Below are 22,220 nucleotides of genomic sequence, written 5' to 3'. Positions count from 1 at the left end.
ACAGGAATGATATGTGAAGCAGTACAATTATTAGTTCATTTGATTTAGCCACTCCACAACATGCACATACTTTAAAACATCAAATTGTGTACAATAAATATATTTAAGCTTTGCCAGCCTTTTTTTTTTTTAACAAGTAATTCGAGGTTGATGTTGTGGCATAGTAGGCTAAGCTTCAGCCTGTGAGAAGAGGGAGCAGAAATAATATTTGAAATAATGATGACCATAACCTGCAAAGATTTCATGAAAAAAATTAATCTGGGGCCAGTGTGGTGGCATATCAAGCTAATCCTCTGCCTGTGGTGCCAGCATCTCATATTGACACCAGTTCTTGTCCTGGTTACTCTACTTCTGATCCAGTTCTCTGTCTATAACCTAGAAAGTAGAAAGTAGCAAAAGATGGTCCAAGTTCTTGGGACCCTGAATCCATGTGGGAGACCTCATCTGTGTCTCTCTGTGTCTCTCCTCTATGTGACATTGCCTTTCAAATAACATTAAATAAGTTTTTATAAAACCTGATTCATTGTAAAAGGGAGAAAAATAAACTAAAACAATCATGGGAATGTTAACTAAGAAAGTCATGTGTGACTATATAACTTCTAAAAAATTATTTTCATTTGAAAGGCAGATTTTACAGAGTGAGAAGGAGAGAAAAGAATTTGGCCATTTCCCAAATCAAAGGCCAGACTGAGCCAACCCAAAACCAGGATCCTGGAGCTTCTTCCAGGTCTCCCACATCGATGCACACGCCCAAGGACTTGGACCATCCTCCTCCACTTTCCCAGGCCATAAGCAGAGAGCTGGATCAAAGGTGGAGCAATCAGGATACAATCTGGCAGCAGTACAGGATGCTGGGTGGAAGACTACCATGCTGTGCCACCATGCTGCCCCCTACATAACTTCTTATTTTCTATTATTTGATTACCAAAACATTTAATTCTTTTATCATCTACCCTCCCATAGTCTGGTAACTTCAAAAATTCATAATTGATTCATTTCATACTCAGGTATTTACAGTGTAATGAATAACAAGCAGTAAGATCATTTCTGAGACTATGATGGAGATCAAAATAGAATGCTTTCCCTGACTGAGCTAACAGCCTTTTGGAGAGGACAACAAAAGCAAAGTACTACACAATGTTTATCTTGCATTAAAATACTTATAAATAAGGTCCATAAGATAGCTTATAAGATCATAGATCCAATGAAGTAAAATAAGTAATTTCTTATATTTTTCGAACAATTTTCCTCTGCATATTCAAAGAGCTGAACATTTTTACAAAGCCTTGAAAATACAGGAAGCTCCATTCTGTTGGTCATAATCACAATTACCAGAAGATGAGCAGGGAGAGGAAGTGAATTTCTTTCATGAATGTGGCTAATTGTGGAAGATTTTATCTGAAAAAATTGAAATAATGGCCAAAAAGAGGACTGTGGATGGCTTTTAAATTGCTGTCATTATTGCTGCACATACTCAAGAGACTATTTGCTTTATTCAACAGATACTCCATGGCAAATTAGTTCAAATTTGGATGCATTTCTAAGCTGCGCTGCCCGTATTTCTGATAATATTGGCCTAATAATTTCTGAATTCTGAGGGCAATGAGTCATCTGTAAAATGTTATATATAAATCTGTAGTTAGGTTTTACAAAGTGCATGCTAAATAGAAGCAGGTAATTTCAGACTAATTGGCAGCATTGAAAACTTGACAATCAAGTGCGTTTCTGGAAATGCTGAAAAGAACTCAAAGTAATGTTCTGCATCTAGCGGGACTCTCCATTTGATGACACACAATAGACCAAAATATAAGCTATGTTTTTGCATGTCTACTTTTAAACATTTAAGGATAATAAATAGAAACCCAAGAATATGCTCAGTTCTACACTATAGGCAGGAGAGAGATTTCCTGTATAGTTCATATGCACCATTATCTCCACTGCTTTCAGTATTTTAATTGACAATAGTTTTTAAAATTTATTTTTATTTGAAAGGTAAATTTACAAGGAGAAGGACAGGCACAAAGAGAGAAGAGTATTGTTTCATACACTAGGTCATTCCCTGAATGGTGACAATGACCAGAGCTGAGCTGATCAAAAGCCATACCCAGGAGCTTATTTCTGGGTGTACCATGTGGGTGCAGGGGCACTAGCACTTGGGCCATTTTTCACTGTTTTTCACAGGCTGTTAGGAGGGAGCTGGACCGAAAAGGAGAACAGTCGTGACATGAATTGGGACCCATAAGGGAAGCTGTTGTTGCAGGCAACAACTTTACCCTTTATGCTACAATGCTAGCCCCAATCAACTCATTTTTAAATTCCATTTTCCATGAACTTTTTGAGGTACCCTCAGGGAGAGTGAAGGGGGTAGAGAGAAAAAGAGAATCAGAGAGAGAGAGAGACAGGGAGAAAGACAGAGAGCAAGCACCAAAATGGATTATCTCCAGGTAATTGGATTGTGTATTGTGCTATTTTCTCGCTTTGACTTTGTGCTTTTTCTGAACTTTTTGTAATTATCATTGCACTTCGGCAATGTATTGATTGTGTGGTGATAAATACTTAAAATCAGGTGTTGATAGTTTAGCTTGCTTTGACCAAAAAAAAAAAAAATGAGCTGGTGAATGCTTTACTTCAGTTATTCCAAAATGAGTGTGAAGAAGAACAGAAGCAATTTACAGAGAGAGAGAAAAAAAAAAAAAACAAGCAAAAGGCTCAGATTTATCTTGTTTTCCTTCACAGTCATCCCTCAAGCCAGTGATGAAAATAGCAAGGACATCTGGAATCCAGAAGAGGTTCCAGAAGGAGCAGAGCATGATGACATGTGGGACATTAGAGAAATCCCAGAGTAAGTCAAATGAAGCCAGAAATGTGTTTATTGGTTTAAGTAGATGTGTCATCTGATATCATCCTATTTTTGACAAGATTCATAAAATAGCTTGCACCACATAAAAGATAAAGCTACAGTGATACACAGAAGGGATGTATAATTGATGGTTTTTCTCCTTCTAGAGCAGAAACAAATAATAAAACATAACACCTTCCTTTCAGCTATTATCTAGCAAAAAATGAAAAATGCAATCATTTCCATTATGAATTTGTATTTAATGTCAGTTTGTTGTATACTGTGAAACTAACAGTGGTTGAAAACCAGCCCATTAAATCGCAAGCATTCATACAAACCAAATTATAAAACCATTTTTATGTGTCAAAGACCTGCTTTTAATTACTTAATGTTCTATAATTTTGATAAAAGGCTATGTTCTCCCTCCAGTTACCAATTATTTTCCAGACTTCTTAACTAGATGTTTTAGCCTTATTCTTTGTATTCAGTGTAGTTTGCAACCAAAATTCAAGCCTTGCTTTACAGCCATTTCAATGCCATGGAATTATAAATATGAAACAGAATTAATATCATATATAGCCATTCATTCTTATTTTAACAATCACTCATTATTCACTTAAAGTAGATTTTAATACACATATGAAACTATTGGTTTAATGATCTAAGCTTTAAATGCATATATTTTAAAATAAAATCTTGATTGAATATTTAGAAAAGATGAACAGTGGCCAATGCAATGGCTCATCCTCCACCTGCAAGCACCAGTATTCTACATTGGGTGCCTGTTCATTTCCTAGCTGTTTCACTTTCCATCCAGCTCCCCATTTGTGGTCTGGGAAAGCAATGGAGGATGAGCCAAAGCCTAGGGACCTTACATCTACGCAGGAGACCTGTAACAGACTCCTGGCTCCTGACTCTGGGTTTCACATTGGCTCAGCTCTAACCATTGTGGCCATTTGGAGAATGAACCAATGGATGGAAGATCTTTTTCTCTGTCTCTCGTTCTCTGCAGATCTGCCTTTCAAATATATATTACAAGAAAAACTATAACAAAATAGTGAAAAAAATCACTAAATTTTAATGTACTTTATAAATTTCTAATGACTTCTGTGGCAACTTATTTAACAACTTTTCTGATTCTGACTACAAAATTATCCAATACTTTAAAATAATGCTTATGTCTTCTATACCAGTTCTGAAAGTGGAAATGAAACGTTGGAACACTACAGATAAAGAACTGTAAGGGAAGTATTCTTCAATAAACAATGTTGAAAACCTGTAAACCTCATTTTGAAAAAAAAGGAGATTCTGTTTGCACTTTAAGAAAGAACAGTAAATTTCAGATTACGTTTATGTAGTGTCCACACATCAGCAGAAAGGTGAGAAATAAGCCACTCATTTGTCAGTCTCTGATGAATGTCAGCCATTCACATGCAGCAAGCTCTAAATTTTAGTAAACTTTTACATTCAATCATGAAATTTGATATTCTCTGTCATGATACTCAATCATGAAATTTAATAGAACATCCATGAAGCTTTAAATGAATCACTTCATTCAAGATATGAGCAAATTGCTTTATAAGGTTTTTAATCTTTATTTTCCTCCTTATGAAATTACATTTCAAGATACCTCAATCAGTAAAAGAACGGGAATTTCACACACACACACACACACACACAATCTTAAATAGCCAAATGAAACAATAATCAGAGCATGGGATAAGGTTATTTGAAAGAGTTTGAAGAAATATTTGATGTTTGCCACTGGCAAGCACACGATCTGTGGCTGGGAACAGGCCTGGTTGGGGAGCTAAGAAGACACCCTGCCTGGGTTGGGGTTCCCACTAGTGAGTGTGAGGGCCGGAGTGGGGGCTGTGTTCTGGTCTGGATATGGCTGCAGTGTCCCTTGGCACAAGTGTGGACTTGGACTGGGTGCACCAATCTGGGCTAAACTCCAGCACCCACTGGTGCTCTGGAGGACCAGGATAGATGTAGGACAGACTAAGCTAGGTTGCTGACCCTACTGAGCCATGTGTGAGCTGTGTCTGGGTATGGACGAGCCTTGGCTAGCCTGAAACATCCAACAGTAATAACCAGAATGGGTTGAAGACCAGTCAGGAAAGGCCAGGACAAGAATGGACTAAGTAAGGCTGGCTCATGGGCCTACCAGTATGCACGAGATCTGGCATTAGGAGAGGTTCTGATGGAGGAGCCTGGGCAACTCCTTTGGCAGGACACAGTCCCTGCAGGTGAGTGCAAGAACTATGATAGGGAGCAGCCAAAACCATGCCAGGGAAAGGTACCTACTGGTATACATTTGGCATAGGTTGGGGGCAGACCAGGCTGAACCAGTTCACATCACCCACTGGCAAATCCAGACACCAGAGCAGAGTGTGGGTTGGGCCAGTTTCAGTTGCAACACATACCAGTCTACATTACAGCCGGGATTGGATGCCTGGTGGGTTGGGCTAGGCTGTAACCCTCACCAGCATCAGCTGGAATTGGGGGTGGGCCGGGTCAGGTCAGGGTATAACACGCACTGAAAAATGCCTAGGCGACAGAGGCCATGCCAAACTGGGCCGCAGCTCCCAACCAGCATACATGAGAACCAGGGAGGGAGGGGATAGGGCTCCCCTGATGAACTGCCACTCTCACCAGAAAGTGTGAGTTGGAATGGGAGCAGACCAGACCAGGAAGGGGTACAACACCCATGGGCCTCATGTGAGCTAGATCAGGGGAAAGCCAGGCTGGGCTGACTGTTCCTACTGGTGCAAGCATGAATTAGAGTGAGTGTGGGTTGCTTGGGCTTTGTCACAGCATCAGCTGGCAGAAGCTGGCACTGGGGGCTAATTCTGTCAAGTCAAACTGCAGAACCACCTGGGGAGTGCATGTTCCAGGAGTGGGAGTGGCCCAGTAGGGAAATAGTGGACACCTCCCTCTGGGATTATCACTCCCATTGGAGAGCATGAAAACCAGGACTAGGGCAGTGGTGGAAAGACAAAATGGCACCCACTGGCACGTGTGTGGGTTGGATGGGGGGCTGGTTGGGTTGAACTAGGCTTCATTGTCCATTGATATGTATGAGAGCTGTGGGACAGATTGGACCAGTCTGCAGTACAAACTGGCAAGCACGGGAACCAGGACAGAGGGCGAGCCTGTTGGGGGCTTTTGTGGGTCACTCCGACTGGACTGCAGCTCCCACTGTTTTGTGTAAGGGCCAAGAGTGTTCTGGGCAGGATTGAGCTGGACTGCAACAACCATTAGTTCATTTGGAAGACAGAGCTAAAAACAGAACTAACCCAGCAACTTGACCAGCATGTGCATAAGCTGATTGGGGCGACTGTGCCGGACCCTGTACTGGCAAGTACACACAAAAATCAGGTCTGGGATCACCTCAGATGAAGTTTTTTGGGGATCCCTCCTACTGAATTGGTGAACTCAGAACCCCAACCATGAAGAGAATTGCAGGTTCCATGGTCTGACCATCGAGTGTATGTGTCAAAGCTGAGCTTCCTCAGAGGCTCAGACAGAGCAGTGGACAGCGTATCCAGGTGCACATGGAGGATATGGCAGTCCATTGGAACCTGCAGACGACACCTGGTACTGCAACAGAGGACGGAGGACAAATCAAACCAGTCAACTACCCCAGGCACATTTTGGCAGTGAAAATCTGGGCAGACACTCTAAGGCGAACTATGTCAGCTAGTGCATTCTGGAGAGATTTCATCGCGCTTGGAATGGTGAGATTGGCAGCAATTCAGAACTGTTGAATTATCAAAACCACTTGAGCAGGACCCTCAGAGCATGCCCCACTTCGGGGACCTGGGATGGGTGGGAGACTGGGTAGAGTTTCTCCCTTTATTTCCCTGCTTACCCCAGATACAGTAATAATAATAATAATAATAATAATAATAATGTGGAAACAATGGTCTTACCCATTTTCCTGTGGCTCTTGATCCTTTGTATCCTAATCAACTATGTAAAGATTATTAAAATAAAATAATTACAGAAAAAGAAACATTTGACATTTGATGAAAGGTATAAAAGGATAAGAAGGGAGGTTGGAAGATGATGCTCAAATTACTGGCTTGAGTGATTAAGTAAATGGTGAAGTCATTGACTCTGATAAGGAGTATGTTGGAGGAGCAATGAATTCGACTTTGGGTATAGAAACTGAGTTGCCTTTCTTGCCATCAAATCATGTGTAAAGACCTACTGTTTCTCTGATGCATTGTTTTTCTTTTTTCTTTTTTTAAGATTTATTTATTTATTGGAAAGTCAGATAGAGAGGAGGAGAGAGACAGAGAGGAAGATCTTCCGTCTGATGATTCACTCCCCAAGTGAGCGCAACGGCTGATGCTATGCCAATCTGAAGCCAGGAGCCAGGAACTTCCTCCAGGTCTCCCACATGGGTGCAGGGTCCCAAAGCTTTGGGCTGTCCTCAACTGCTTTCCCAGGCCACAAGCAGGGAGCTGGATGGGAAGTGGAGCAGCCGGGATTAGAACCGGCGCCCATATGGAATCCTGGGTGTTCAAGGCAAGGACCTTAACTGCTAGGCCACGCCGCCAGGCCCTGACGCATTGTTTTTCAGGAGTGTTCTTTTTTTCCCTCCTTTTAATTATTTTAGAATTTTTTGAAAGTTCCCTTAATTCATTTTATTTGTACGGCTGTAAAAGTTTTTTTTAGAAGAACCATCATAAGGAAAGCTTTGGCCTGATGGTTAGGATGCTGCTTGAGACACATATTTCGTATCAGTATGCGTGGGTTCAAGTCCTAACTCTACTTCCTACTACTGTGTGCCCTGGGAGGCAGCTGGGAATGGCTCAAGTAGTTGAGTTCCTGACACCTATGTGGGACAAGTGAATTGAGTTCACAGCTCCCAACTGCAGCCTGCCCGGGCCTATCTGATGCAGTAGATGGGAGTGTGTTTTCTCTTGCTCAATCTGTCTCTGCGCCTCTCAAATAAAATAGGTCAACAAAACTTATTAAAAAGAAAACATGTGTAAAATAGTAATTCTATTTAGTAATCTTTGATATTTTTACCTGCATTCATAGACATCTGTTTTTTTGTGTGTTCTATATGCCTGATGAACTGCAAGGACTTTATTTAGTCCTTTTTGTTTTTGAAATAGTATGTCCTCATAATTTTCTATATTTCTGCTGTGTCACAGGTCATTACTCTTTCATTGATATCAATTATCATTGACTTTTTTTCCAGATATGAGATTGTATTCCAACAGCAGGTGGGAACTGAAGATGTATTCCTGGGATTGACAAGAAAAGATACTTCAACAGCATGTTGTAAGGATTTAGTGGTAAGCCTCTCCCTCATTCCCATTTTATATAGACTTTCATAGCCAAATTGACTGACTGCTTTATGCAATATGTAGTGGTTGCTGTGTTTCAGGTATAGTGGAACAATAGGCTAGATAGCTTAAAATTGATAACATGTTCAAAATAAGCTAAGTTTATATGTGTTGGATAAGATTTACAAATAAACCAGATGATACCGTGTGATAGACACAATTTCTAGTCCTACTAAAGCTACCTAATCTGGTTGGACTGAATTTTCTTTCATCATAATTATTTCCTATGCATGTCATCTGATTGGTTAACTTCTGTGAGCTGGCAGGTGAGCAGAACGAAAAGTTCCTTCCTTGAATCCAAGGCATGCCTTATTTCTGTATTTCATGTACTGACTCAGCTTGCAAAGAAGGATTTTATGAGGAATTTTCTCTTAATTTTTGGATCTCTGCTTATTTGTAATTGAAAATATGAGTAAAACATCTAAAATGCTACTTGAGTTCCTTATCTTAAGGGCACCACAGTGTGTTCGAGTGCATACTTTGCCAAATCACTGCTTCTATACAATACTCAGCAATAACAGTGATATTGCCTTACTTTGGTTTGATTGATCCTCATAGTAAGCTTGCTGAAAAGTCTGGAGGCCTTCTAAAGTGAAATTCAGTTCATTGTGGCAACACAAGAAATTCTGGTGCTAAAAATCTGTTGAGATCAGGGACTGTGCTTTCTTTTTCCTTCCTTATAGAATACTGAGGGACCCACGGGAAATACTTAATGTTTTTCCTTAAGCAAATGATAAATGGAATCGCTTTTGCATGAACGTCAGGCTTTCTTTTATTAGCAAAATCTAAGCATTCAGTTGAATCAAGTAACATAATAGGAAGGGTGACAAAGTACCTCAGGAGATTTTTGAAACTATAATGAGTTAAGGTTTCAAGTGATCTTGAAGTAATTAGCTCCCAGGGTTTTACCAGTAATATTCAAATTCCTCTCTCTTAAATTACTGTGAAATCACATTTTTGATGTCTGGTGTTGAGGATTGCTCTCAACTCTGGAGAAATTCTAGGCCCTAAATAAATAAAGTTGTTGTAAACCTTTCCAATTCTCTCATGCAAATTAGTTCCAATTTTAATAAATAAAGGTGTTCTGAATGAAGAATATTGGAAATCCATCACATCTCATAAGAGGAATATACAATTTATGTAAAACGGAATAATTGCATGCAGAAGCCTTCACAATTTCCAACTTATAATTGACTTGAGAGACCAGGCTACGTAAGTGAAATAATGTTTTTAGCAATTAACCTTAGTATGGACAATCATGAGATTACAAAGACTTCAGGTTTGAATAAGCCATGAGAACCACTGAAGCTGAGAAACCACTGAAGGACAGCAGCAAAAATGGCATGTATTGCTGTTATGGCACTTGACCACTTGTGTATCATTTTTTCTTTATTTTTCTTTATTCATGTTTGTTTAAGTACTTAGTGAATGTGGCTATGTCCCAAGTACTGTATGAAATTGATTTTGAGATGCCAAAAAATACATTTACACTAAAGGAGAGGTAGATATCTAATAAATCACTGTAGTTCAATATGGTAAGCACATATTTGAAAGTATATATCAAGTACATAGTAACATAAAGAAGGAAGGGATCAACACTGGATGCATAGAATTTTGACATGGGACAAAATTCCAAGAAAGATTTTCCATCACAAAAGGTAAGAGTTTTAGTGCAACCTGTGCAGCATGAATCAGGGTGTGGAGGGCAATGTTGCACAAGTAGACAGAAGAGACAGACACAAGATTATAAAAGTAGGAGTAGCGGTGTGGGTGAGGCCAAGATTTCCTCTAGGTAACAAATTTCCCTACTGATGTGGCAGTAGTCTAAGGTCACATCCCCAGTCTTACTGCTAAGTAGCCACTGAGAGGAGTTGAAGAACAGGCTTTCTCTCACGGGAGAATGGAGCTCCGTGTGAACTCGTTATCTCAAAAGGACACCGCCTCTGAGGCCTCTGGCCTTTGGCTGACTGCTGCCTCGCACACAGAATGCCGCTAGCAGTTTGTTCCCCCTAGCAGACCGCTCTGTTCAGACCTGTCTCACTCTTTCTCAGACTGTTGATGTTGACCCTGAACAGTCTCCGGCAAAGTATCCATGCATGGAATAGTGTGGTGTAAGTAGTGGGTACAGCAAAAGTAAAGCAGAGTAGGGTGATTGTGGCTCAGCTGCTGCTTGGGATGTCTGCAACCCTTATCAGAATGCTGGTTTGGGTCCTGGGTACTCCACTTCCAATCCACATTCCTACTAATGTTTCTGAAATGGCAGTAGATGATGCTCTATCATCTACTTGGGGCCTTGTTTCCCTTGTAGGCGATTAAATAGAGTTCTGAGTTCCTGATTTCAGCCTGATCCAGTCCTGGTTGGTACAGCTCTTGGGGGAGTGAATTGGAATATGGTTCACTTTCTCTCTGTCCCTCCCTCTGTCATTGTCACTCTGCCTTTCATAAATAAACAAATAAATTGTTCTTGAAAAAAATAAGAATAATTATGGGAAGTGATTTACTGGCAAGCTATCATATCAAAAAGATTTTTTAGAATCCTGATTGATAGCCTGAAATTTATTCCATGGGCACATTTATGATGACATCACTATTACTGCTTAATCCTATTGGTAAGACGCAAAATAAAGGTTGTTGACTTCATCTCAGGTATGAGAGTACTTCAGAGGTTTTGAGAAAAATGAAGTTAAATGATAAACCTGGGGCTAGCATTGTGGCACAACAGATTAAACCACCACTTGTGATGCCAGTGTCCCATACTGATGTGCTAGTTCAAGTACCATCTGCTTCATATCTTATCCAGCTTCCTGTTAATGTCTTAGAAGGCAGCAGAAATGGTTCAAATACTTGGACCCTTTCCATTCACATGGGAGACCTCATGGAGTTCAGGGCTTTGGCCTGGCCCAGCCCCAACCTTTGCAGTTATTTAGGGAGTGAATCAGTGGATGAAGATCTCTCTCACTCTCTATCTGTCTCTCTCCCCCACTTCCTGTCTCTATCACTCTGCCATTAAGACAGATGAAATAAAAATTTTAAAGGTGAGTCTACTTTGGTGAAAATTGTAAATCTATGTAGAAGTTTTTCATAATACGTATTTTGCATAAATATTTTGAACTACCTTAGTATTTCTTACTTATTATTCCTGTTAAGATATGGGTTTCCTTGAATTTGAAACATTATCAAATTATAAATGTGGAATTTATTTCATAACAATATTTCAGAGGAAAAAAACTGGGTGCACGCCCACATTAAATGTACGCATTGAATGTGTAATGCATCCAAACATCAGAAACATTAACTTTGGGGGAAACTGTATCTTAATGATTGACTAAACCTGGTGCTTGGGTCCTAAGCCTGGTCGTCGACATGAGTACAATCCAGAATCTTCAAGAAGAAACAAACAAAGAACACTTGCTTAAACTGAGGGAGGGCATAGGAGAACAGTCTGTTTAAGTACCATGGAGTGATTTGGGGTTTACTCATTCCCAGGAACCACCCTTTCCAGACTTTCCTCAGACTCCAAATAAGAGAAAGTTTCATGAATCCCAAATCACAGCGATGGCCCTGAACAAATTTTGAGTTGGGAATTTGGATGTCTTCAGCAAACCCTTCTACCTGAACCCCAAAGAATACCATCATCTGAGAACCACTTACCTTATAACACTGCTGCTTTGCCCTCTCTCCCCCGAGTATGTAGCTGTCAAGTTATTCTTGCTTTGATTCATGTTTAGGCATTTTAAAACTAAAACTGCTGCTACTGAACTCTGTGCATGGTACATTCTTGCAATGAAAGAAGTATGACTGGATTTGAACTGTAATACTGCAATAAGGTGGAGGAATCCACCATGGGGAGATGATAAGGGGAGGGGTTGGGGGAACCTCAGAGCCTATGAAACGATATCATAAAATGAAATGCAATAAAAAAATAATAGATAAATAAAAGATGACCTCTAATGCCAAGGAAACTTAAACACTGATAAAAAAAAAAAGAAGTGATTCAGTTCAACAATATCTCAAAATATTAACAACACATTAAAAACATGGCATGATTTAAATTTCACATAAATAAAACATCTATTCAAACGTTAAAAAAATAAATTAAAAAAAACTAAAACTAAGTCCATAGTTACAGATTGGTTTTGGTTTTTAGCTGCCAAAGCATTTCTTTTAAATATGTCTATGATAAAGTCTAACATATAAAACACAAAGGGGATTCAAAAATATTTCTGGAAAGGTGGAATCAAAAGAAAGGTTTATTTTGGTGCAAAAATTTGAAATTCATGCTCAATTTAGTCATATTGTGTTTTTCTGTGAGCATTGTGAAAACTCCTCATAAAAGTGCCACTGTCTTAATTGCAAAGGTAGCACTCCTGCCATCATGAGAATGGTGGGGTTCCTTGAAACAGTTTGAAAGATGATGATCATTATATTGCAACTGAAAAATAGAGGCCGGGCTTACAAGTTACTAAATACTCTAAGTACTCATGCAAATTAAGAGAAGGATAATGAAAAAAAAAAAAAAAACAGAAAGCTGCTTCTTCTTACATAGCATACATGTTTTCCCCATCCTTCCTCATAGGCTCCCACTGCAGTGAGTTTGATATATCCTTGGATATATACACATATATTATTATCTGCATAATATATGTATTATTGTTACAGTTTATTAAATTCAGCAAATGTATGTGAAGCACTTACTGTGCACCAGATATCAAGGGTTAGGTACTAGAGATACAGTGTTGAACAAAATTGACAAGGTTCTCCTTCTCTCTTGCAAGACTTCAAACAGTCTATAAGCAACAATGCAGTAGTAGCTAGTAGATGGAATTTAATAAACTCTCACAGACCTACACGGTAAATAATGACACTCCCAAATTTATTGCTTACAATGAGTACTTACTTGAAATGTATTACTTACACAGACAGCAGTAGCAAGATCAGTACAGTGTCAACTCTTCATATCCGTTTGTCCATAGGATAATATCAAACGGAAGGAGTCAGATGGCAGGTGACCTGAGGAGTAGAGCTCACGTTGCTGAAAAGCCAACCGTAGACTACAGTAGCTGTTTTATAGTGTTTGTCTGTACCCAAGGGGGTGGGACGGAGGTGAGAAGAAAGTCAAAAGGCCATGTTTGGAACCAGGGAGTATGATGAGCAACTACCATACCAGTTGGCAGCCTCCTACGAGATAAGGCGCCTCTTAACAATGTGGAGATTCAGAAAAGAAGCAACGTTGAAGCAGTTTCTATTGTCTTTTTATTTCCCGGCAGGGTAACAGGATGTGCTGCCAAGACCTGGATCACCATGAGGTTAAACTTTAGCTGTATATCCAATGTGGATAGTACAAAGCAGCTAGAGTGCCACAGTGGAGACATTTTCCTACATATGCATAGCATTAATTAACATTTTTGTCTTAGTTGTTCCCACCTAACATGATATTTGAATAATAATTGAAATCAATTATGTAATGCTTGGTGCTGGGCGATCCTCTAAGCACTTTAAACACAGTAGCTCACTACTCCTTACAAAAGCCCTATGAAATAGGTGGTATAGTTACCCTCAATTTACTAATGAGTTTACTGAATTACAAAGGTCACACACTTAAAATCTGGCAGAGTTGAGCTTTGGTCAACATTAGGAGACAGAATTCAGACAGAAGTGTTGCAGATTCATACTCCAGTTCTATACCAGCATTTGAAAACCAACAGAAATTAGATCGGAAAGTGAGATTGGGATTGTACTTGGCTTTAGACACAAAGAAAGATGGTGGGTAAAGTTATGCACACACACACACACACACACGCAGACATACCCACACACACTCTGTCATGTAAAACAAGTAGGAAACAATAGGAAGCTGCAAGCCCTAGAACAGGATTTACTGAGATGCCAGACCTCTTGGGTCCCAACTGAGGAGTATGGAAAAGAAAAGTTATATATATGTATGATGACAGACTGGCTTCTCCAGACAACTCTTTGTGTCAGGCTGTGGGATGGATAATTGGGGATATGAGTCAGCAGGTTCCCATTTTCACCATTTGGTGTCGAATAGCAGACTATTTCTAAAGCCCCAAAATGAACGCAGCTGGAATTATAAATTTTTTTGGAATTATTAATTTTCTTCTCAGTGACCCATTGTTCTAGGACTGGAGAAATAAGCTTACAGGTCACCTGGTTTTATTTTTTGGGCTGAACATGCAGATAATATTTGGTGCATTTATTTCCAACCCCTAAACCTCATTGAGAGTGGGGGTAAGGGTACCATCACCAATGGCATAGAAGTCAGTCATCAGCTGACAAACACAACCTGGAGTCACAAGGTTATCATACGTATTTATCTCAGAAAGGGCTATCAGTCATTCTGCAGCCAAGTATCTGCTCATCCTTTGAGAAATCACTTACTTCTTGAACAGTGTAGTTCCAAAATCCTAATTTCTCTTTCAAATATGCTCTTTCACTTTTCATGAATAAATACATTTAGCTACTTGACAATGAAATGGATTCTTGTTTTCCATTTAAAATTCTAGAAGAGGAACACCTGTTTTGTTTGGTTGTTTTGATAGGCTTCCTGATGATACTGACATAATTTGATTGGTTACATATCAGACTATGAGTCAGGAAAAAGGATATTTGAGTTATAATATGATTACTTATTATCAGCTCCAGCAGCACAATAAAACTTTAATTAATTTTCCAATAATTCTCTCAGTAATGTACACACATTATAGTTAATATACCACTCCTTAATAGTGATGGTGGCGGGGAGAGGGGGAAATGAAAATTTCCTTAAAAGCTAATGTAGATCTAATATATTTCTGATTATGAAAGTAATATATATGTAAAATTTTAAACAATTCTACAATTAGAGTTGAAAATAAAAGTCCCCCACAATGGCATATAGAGACAGAGAGAGAATCTGAGGAATAGAATAAGGTTAAAGGATGTCTTAAACGGATTACTTGGTTTTTACAGTAATTTTGTTGTTTGATTGTTGTCATTTTGGGAGGCTTCATTAAATACTTGAATCACATGATCGGGAGTCCTTGAGCTGAAATTGGCAGAAATTTGTGATTCTACATGAACAGACTAACAAGTTGGCCTTAGAAAACACCAACACCTGCTACTAATACACCTTAAAGTCGCTATTGGGTACTATTCAACTGTCTCATGTCACATAATGCACTGTAATAAATAAAAAAAAAAAGAAAGAAAACACCAACACCTGAGGGGTGAATAAATGACAAGGGTATCAGAAATTGAAGGGAAATGATAACAACATCTACTACTATTGAGAAGTAAAGCAGGACTAGGATGCAGAAGGAACTTTTAGGTTTGTCAGTTAAGAAGTTCCTTCGATGGTCTTTGAAAGAGCATAGCTTAGCTGTTATGGCCAAAGCCAGATTGAAGTAACATTAAATGCATACGAGTGAGGAAAAGAATGGACAAATACAAATTATTCTTTGAGGACATTTAGCAGTGAGAGACAGGAAAGAGAAGGCATAGTTGCTAAGGAGACAGGACTTAAGACTGCCCAATCCTAAAATACAAGCAAAACAACAACAAAAAATCTCCCGTGCAGATGATTTCCAAACTGATGCCAGGGATTCATTATTTACCCATTCATGTGGCATTTTAGTTGCTACTGTATGGCTCTAGTGCTAATGAACAAGCAACAGAAAATGTTAGCCATGTTTTGGTCCACTTTGAGGCTTTTTAGAAAAGGATGGAGCCATTTTCAGTTGTTAGAATGATTACAAAATGTTATTATAAAATAGGGATAAAATAGGGAGGAAAGCTTTAAATCCTACAGTAAGAGGGACAGTCCTGAGAAACTAAGACTTGCCCTATACAAAATTCCACAATTTTTTCTTTCGTTTAGAAATATTCAATATAAAAAGGCAAAACGAGCATGGGAAAGTTGCCACTCAGCTGGATTCCACCCTTTAGACTACATCTAACATATTAACAGTTTTTTCATATTCCAAAATACCCACTCTTTTCTGCTTTTCTTCCAAAATCAGTGGGTATTCCTTTCTCCTTTGCTTCCAAATTACTGGTTCTTTTTTTCTGTTTGAAGTTCTCTAGATGTTTTTTTTCTGTGTGTTCTTTCCATTTAGTCCCAATGGCTTTAAATATGATATATCTCTCTGTTTAATTTTTTTAAAATTTTACTTCTTTTTATTATTATTATCATTATCACTATATGATACAGTTCTATAGGCCCTGGGATTTCCCTTATCCCCTCTCCGGTTCCCTCCCCCCCTCACTGAGTCCCCCTATATCATTACTATAGTATAGTTGTTCATACACAGTGGTATGTCGATCATTGCAGGCATGGACAATGGCAGAGAGTCCAACATCCTATTGTCAAGATATAGTAAACAGTTTCATATAGTTCCTCCTTGGTCTGGAAGTAGAAATGCATACTGCATTGTATCCTCACATCTGGCTATGATAGTCTCCACTACACCGTTACTATACATCCCCTTAAATGAAAAGCCAGAGAGCAAAATCAACAAGAAGAAAAAAAAAAGAAATTAAAAACACCATGAAGTTAAATAACACGCTATCGAATGACTAATGTGTCACTGAAGAAATGAATAAAAAGTTCAAGAACTTTCTCGTAGAAAATGATGCTACTATATGATTTATGAGTCATTGAAGAATTTAATGAGAAAGCAAGTGTTTTGAAACTAAAAACAAAACAAAAAACTCCATGAGATATATTTTCAACTGATCTTTGTTGGTGAGATATGTCACCTGTATAGATGGATTTTGTTTTTTAATCCTGTTTACTAATCTATGACGTTTGATTGATGGGTTTAAGCTGTTTACATTCAGGGTTAATACAAATATGTGGTGATTTGGTCCTGTCATTTTAGCAATGGGCTGTTCAATGATTTAGTTTTCTGATGTTATTTTACTGGGATCTTCTTCACATTTGCCTTTGGTTTTGGTGGGCACTATTCTTCTTCTCTGTCAAGAGAACATCTTCAAGTATCATTTGTAGAGCAGGTTTAGAAGAGGCATATTCTTTCTTTCTTTCTTTCTTTCTTTATTTATTTTACTGTGGAAGAATTTATTTCATTTTCAAAGACAATGGAAAGCTTTGCTAGGTACTTTATCCTGAGCTGACGATTTTTTTGTTTTTAGAATCCGGAATGTGTCACTCTGTTCTCTTCTGGCCTGTAGAGTTTCCTGTGAGAGGTCAGCTGTGAATTTAATTGGCATTCCTTTATATGTCAATTGATTTTTTCACATGCACATTTGAGGATCTTTTCCTTACGTTCTATTGAAGAGAGCTTGGTGATCATGGGTTGTGGTGAAGATAACTTTTGATCAACCCTGTTGGGAGTTCTGTGCCCTGCTGGGATGTTGTCTCCCAATTCTTTCTCTAGGTTAGGAAAATTTTCCCTTATTATTTCATTGAATATACCTTTAATCTCAGTTTCTCTTTCTGCACCTTCTGGGACTCCCATAACTCTTTTCTTTGGCCTCTTAATAGTGTCTTTCAATTTTTGAATACTTTTTTTTTTTTTTTAGCTTGATCCAGCTCTGCTTCCAGCGTTTTGTTTGCTCCCCCCCTGGTGACAAGAAATATCTTCCAATTCTGAGACTCTTCTGCTTCATTAATTCTATTTTGGAGACTCTCCAATGTACTTTTAATTTGCTCCACTGTATTCTTCATTTCTGATATATCAGCTCTTGTTTAATTCATTTCCTGTGTGGCATGTTGCTTAAATTCCTTGAACTCCTGCTTTATGTGTTTCTCATTGTTCTTAAGAAGCTTTATAACAAGTGTTTTGAATTCTATATCCCCATTTTCTCAATGTATTATTCAGTTAACTCTGAGGTTGGCAAAGGGTTTTGCTCCTTTGCAGAGGAGTCTTCAGTAATATACGTTGTGCCTTTGTCTCTTCTTTTGCTCTTGGTCATTGTACTTCTGGTTATCAGATTCTTCTCCTTTGGTCAAGTTGCTACACTGTGTCACTCACAGGTCTACAGTTTGATTTTACTTATTGTGGTTGGTACATGGCTCTTTGCTTGTAGTCACTTGTGCTACTCCCTCCAGCGAGGTCCAAGTCTGGGTTCTTATGTTAGATTTCCACCATGTTCTCCATAGCTCGCCCTAGCTCCTGGCTCACCACTCTCCACCTCCTGTGATATTGTGCTGAGGCTACACTGTTGTCTGTACAACCTTTCTCACACTTCCAGTTGGAGTAGGTCCCAGGATTAGGGAGACACCAGGAGTCCTATATAACTAGGTTGTTGGTGGCGCTGATCTTGCTGGAACCTGTTGGCATTAGGTCTGATGGTCACACGGACCTATTTTGACCCGTAAGATGCCAAAGTCAGTATTATTTTCTGTGTGGGCGCTGTGCAATGCACTGAGCTCAGTGAGTTCCTTCCAAGCTCATTGCATGCTCAGCTCATTGTTGTCCCTGCAGTATTAAAGTCTGCCACACCACACAAAATGGCACCTGATGTGTCACTAGAGTTCTTGATCTGCTGGCCGTCAAGTATGAGGGATATCCAGACCTATCTTGGTGGAATCTATAGGATGCCACGTTGTTGCAGTTCACTGAAGCAGAAATGAGTTCACTCCCAGCTCAGTGCATGTGCAGTCCTGTCCCATAGCTTTTGCCTCCTTAAACAAAATGGTGCCTGATTAGGCTCTAGGGGTGGATTGGGCTATGAAATCCACCATATTACCACACTACCCATCTGGGACCTGCCACTCCATCTCTGCTCCCAGTCAAATCAAACAGACCAGCAGAACGAGCAGTTCTTTGTCTGGGTTCACCCCCTGAGCTCCAGGTGAATGTCCCTTCCCACTTTGTTGCTGGTGAAGTTCTGGCTGTCACTGCAATTCAGTTCGCCACTGGCTGAATGCTGCTGGGCTATGGGTCACTGCAACACCACATCATTGTGTCTGCTGCTTTCCTGTGTCTGTCAGTCTCCAGGTACCCCTTTGCTGTCGTTCTGTCCTCTTCTATTTCCTGGAATGTGCCCTCTCTGCTTCACAATGGCTAATGTTTCTCCATCTGTTTAAACTTGTCCTTACCCTATTCTGCCATCTTGATTCTGATATATCTCTCTTGTCTCAACTTCTGTTCAATTCAGATTCCTGTAACCATTTACTTTCAATCTGCCCTTATTTAATAGTCAATTCAAACCAAAACAGAACTCTTGTTTTCCCCAAGCCTCTGATTCACTTTCCTTATTGCAGCAGGCACTGTTACTCAAACTAAATTCCTAAATCAACCCTTATTTTTCTTTCTTCTATAGCTTTTATTCAATTCATTGGTAATTCTTCCTGGCTCCACCTTCAAAAGATTTTAAATCTATCTTATGTTCATTATTACTGTAAGTACTATCAAAAAAGCATCACCATCTCTCACCTGGATTGTTATAATTCTCTCCTAACTTGACTCTTTCTTCCCCACAGCATTTCCACACAGACTACAAAACATTCTACTTAAAATAAATCAATCACATAATTCTTTTCCCCTGAGAACCCTTAGTGGCTTTCTCACGCACTTTGAAAAATCCCCAAAGTGTTTAACTCCTTATCTTCACCTATGAGGCCCTATATGAGCTAATACTTATTTACTTTTGGTTTCATCTGATACCATATTTTCTTCCTTTGTTTACTATGTTCTACTTTCTATAGCCATCTTTCTGAGCTTTCAGCATGTCAACGTGTTTCCATCTTCCATGAAGTTAATTCTGTCTTAATGATTTTCCCTCAGATAGGATCACATTTCTACCTCCCTTCTAATAATCATGTCTGCTATTTCTTTCTTAATTGCAGCAATTAGTACCTCCACAATTATGTTATGTGATAATAGTCAGTACTGGATACTATTTCTTATGTCTCAGTTTAATCACCAAAGTTCTAATGTTTCTTCATTTAGTTAGATACTGGATTTTGGCTTTTGTGTGAAGGCAGTATTCACCTATCCTGATGTTAAGAGTTCTAAGCAAGAAAGGGTGATAAATTTAAACAAATGCCTTGTTTAGCATTTGTGAAAAGCATGTGTTTTAAAAATTTTTGATGTTAGTAAATTATAATTGGTTTCTAAATATTGATCCATTTTTGCATTCATTCATTCATGTACTTGTGTTGTACTAGATACTGTTATTGCATCAATGATATCATAGTAAATAAAATGCAAATATCAGTGCCACCAAAGAACATATCTTCTCATGAGACAGATCAATAAACAAAATAAATACATACATTTTATAGTGCATGAGAAGGTTAAAGTTTTCCATAAAGAAAAAGAGCAGGTGGTGGCTATGATTTAATTATTATAGCTAAAGGAAGCTCTCACTAAGAAGGCAGTGTTTGAGCAAAGACTGTAAGGAAATGAAGTGAGATTCAAATGTTGAAAATGCAATCTATGTAAATATTTAAATGGTCCAAGAGTTAAGACATGATATGATGTGAGAAATATCAATAGAGAATAAGGATCTATTCTTAGAGAAAACAGAATTTCTGAGGAATGGATAGAAAATTCAAAAGAGAAGGGTGATGGGTGGTGCAGTATGACAACATGAGATTTTCTATTGTATATATGTAAGGTGTGTAGGATGAAGTCTTAATAGACATATACATAATGAAATAATAAGTACAGTCAAGACAATTAGTATATCAGCATTTTATGTAGTTACTGTTTGTGTGTATGCATGGTAAGAGCACCCAGAAGCCTAATCTTCTGGAAAATCTTTAGTATACAATACAGTGTTGTTAACTGTAATCCTCATGATATATTTAGATATCTAGAATTATTCATCTTACATAATAAAAACTTTGTTATTCTTTCACCTGAGCGACTCTACACCCCTACCTCTGGTAACCAAAATTTCAGTCTCTGTTTCTACATATTTGACTTTTTAAAGATTCCACATATTAGACATTATACAGTCTTTTTCTTTCTCGTGTCTGGATTTGTTCAGTTAGCATGATTTAAGGCTTGGAATTTGTAAAACAAAAGAAAAGCTAGATGGAAGAAGTAGGCAGTGATGTAAAGGGATGGGGGAATACAGGCACTGACTGAGATGACTCTTTGGGGTGCAAAGTCATCTGCAGATTAAAATGTTAAAGAGAATATTCAAAGAGAAAAATGGTAAGGGATTATGTAGCAAGTGTCCGAAATGACTTAATGGAAAAGTTTCAGGAGTGGATGAAAGGCGAAAAATTGAGACAGACAATATGAAGATTCATGTGCTAATTACTGCATGGTAAGGAGTAACTTGGGAGTTTGAGGCTTCTTGCAGTTATTTTCAAATAGAGGTAAAGGTATAATCAGTTGTTTTTGGTGGTCTCAAGGATGATGGTGGTAGTAAGGCTGTGAATGTTGGAGGTTGAGGAGGCTGCTAGAGGAGATATTGAATCATATGGAAGAATGTTATTCCAAAACGAGCTGACTTGATTCCTACAACAAAAGAGTCATGTTTCTATGATTTAATTTTTTTTTTAAAAAAAGAAGAGTATAACCATGTAGTAATAGAATGTCTAAACAGGGTAGCGTTATGGAAAATGATGGTCTCTTGATTTTGTGTGCTACGAAGGATGTTTATGTCTGGGCTTATTCTTCAGAGGTAAATATTCAGATAATTTCAAAGTAGGCATCCTCACCTTTTTCCCCCATTTTCCTACAGATTACCATTGCTCCTGAGAGCTTTTGTAAGATGCTTAGTATATCTGGAGTGGAAAAAAACACCTCACAGGGGCTGGCACCGTAGTGTACTAAGCTAAACTTCTGCCTGTGGTACTGGCATACTATATGGGCACCAATTTGCGTCACAGTCATTCTACTTCTGACCCAACTTCTTGGTTGTGGCCTGGGAAAGCTGTAAGGGTGATTTGAGGCTTTGGATTCCTGTACTCATATGAGAGACCCAGAGCAACCTCCTGCCTCCTGGCTTCTGATTGACCCAGCTCCTGCCGTTGTGGACATTTGGATGCTGAGCCAGTGGGTGGAAGATCTCTCTGTCACTGCTGCAATCTG

The 22,220-nt window shown here is 38.8% G+C and overlaps 1 protein-coding gene across 1 annotated transcript in view; it reads left to right on the top strand.

The window, feature by feature from the left end:
- Positions 1-22,220, top strand: part of DNAAF6 (dynein axonemal assembly factor 6) — a 36,183-nt gene that overhangs the window by 3,909 nt on the left and 10,054 nt on the right. Inside the window, exons 3-4 of the mRNA XM_041000083.1 lie at positions 2,737-2,842; positions 8,058-8,154. Of these exons, the coding sequence (XP_040856017.1) occupies positions 2,737-2,842; positions 8,058-8,154 (203 nt within the window). The remainder of the gene's footprint in view (positions 1-2,736; positions 2,843-8,057; positions 8,155-22,220) is intronic.

Source organism: Ochotona curzoniae, unplaced genomic scaffold (genome assembly GCF_017591425.1).
Source record: "Ochotona curzoniae isolate NIBS_2020 unplaced genomic scaffold, NIBS_Ocur_1.0 scaffold_1852, whole genome shotgun sequence".
Taxonomy (NCBI): domain Eukaryota; kingdom Metazoa; phylum Chordata; class Mammalia; order Lagomorpha; family Ochotonidae; genus Ochotona; species Ochotona curzoniae.
Note: the sequence above shows the minus strand (reverse complement) of the source record. Positions and strands in the feature narration are given on the sequence as shown.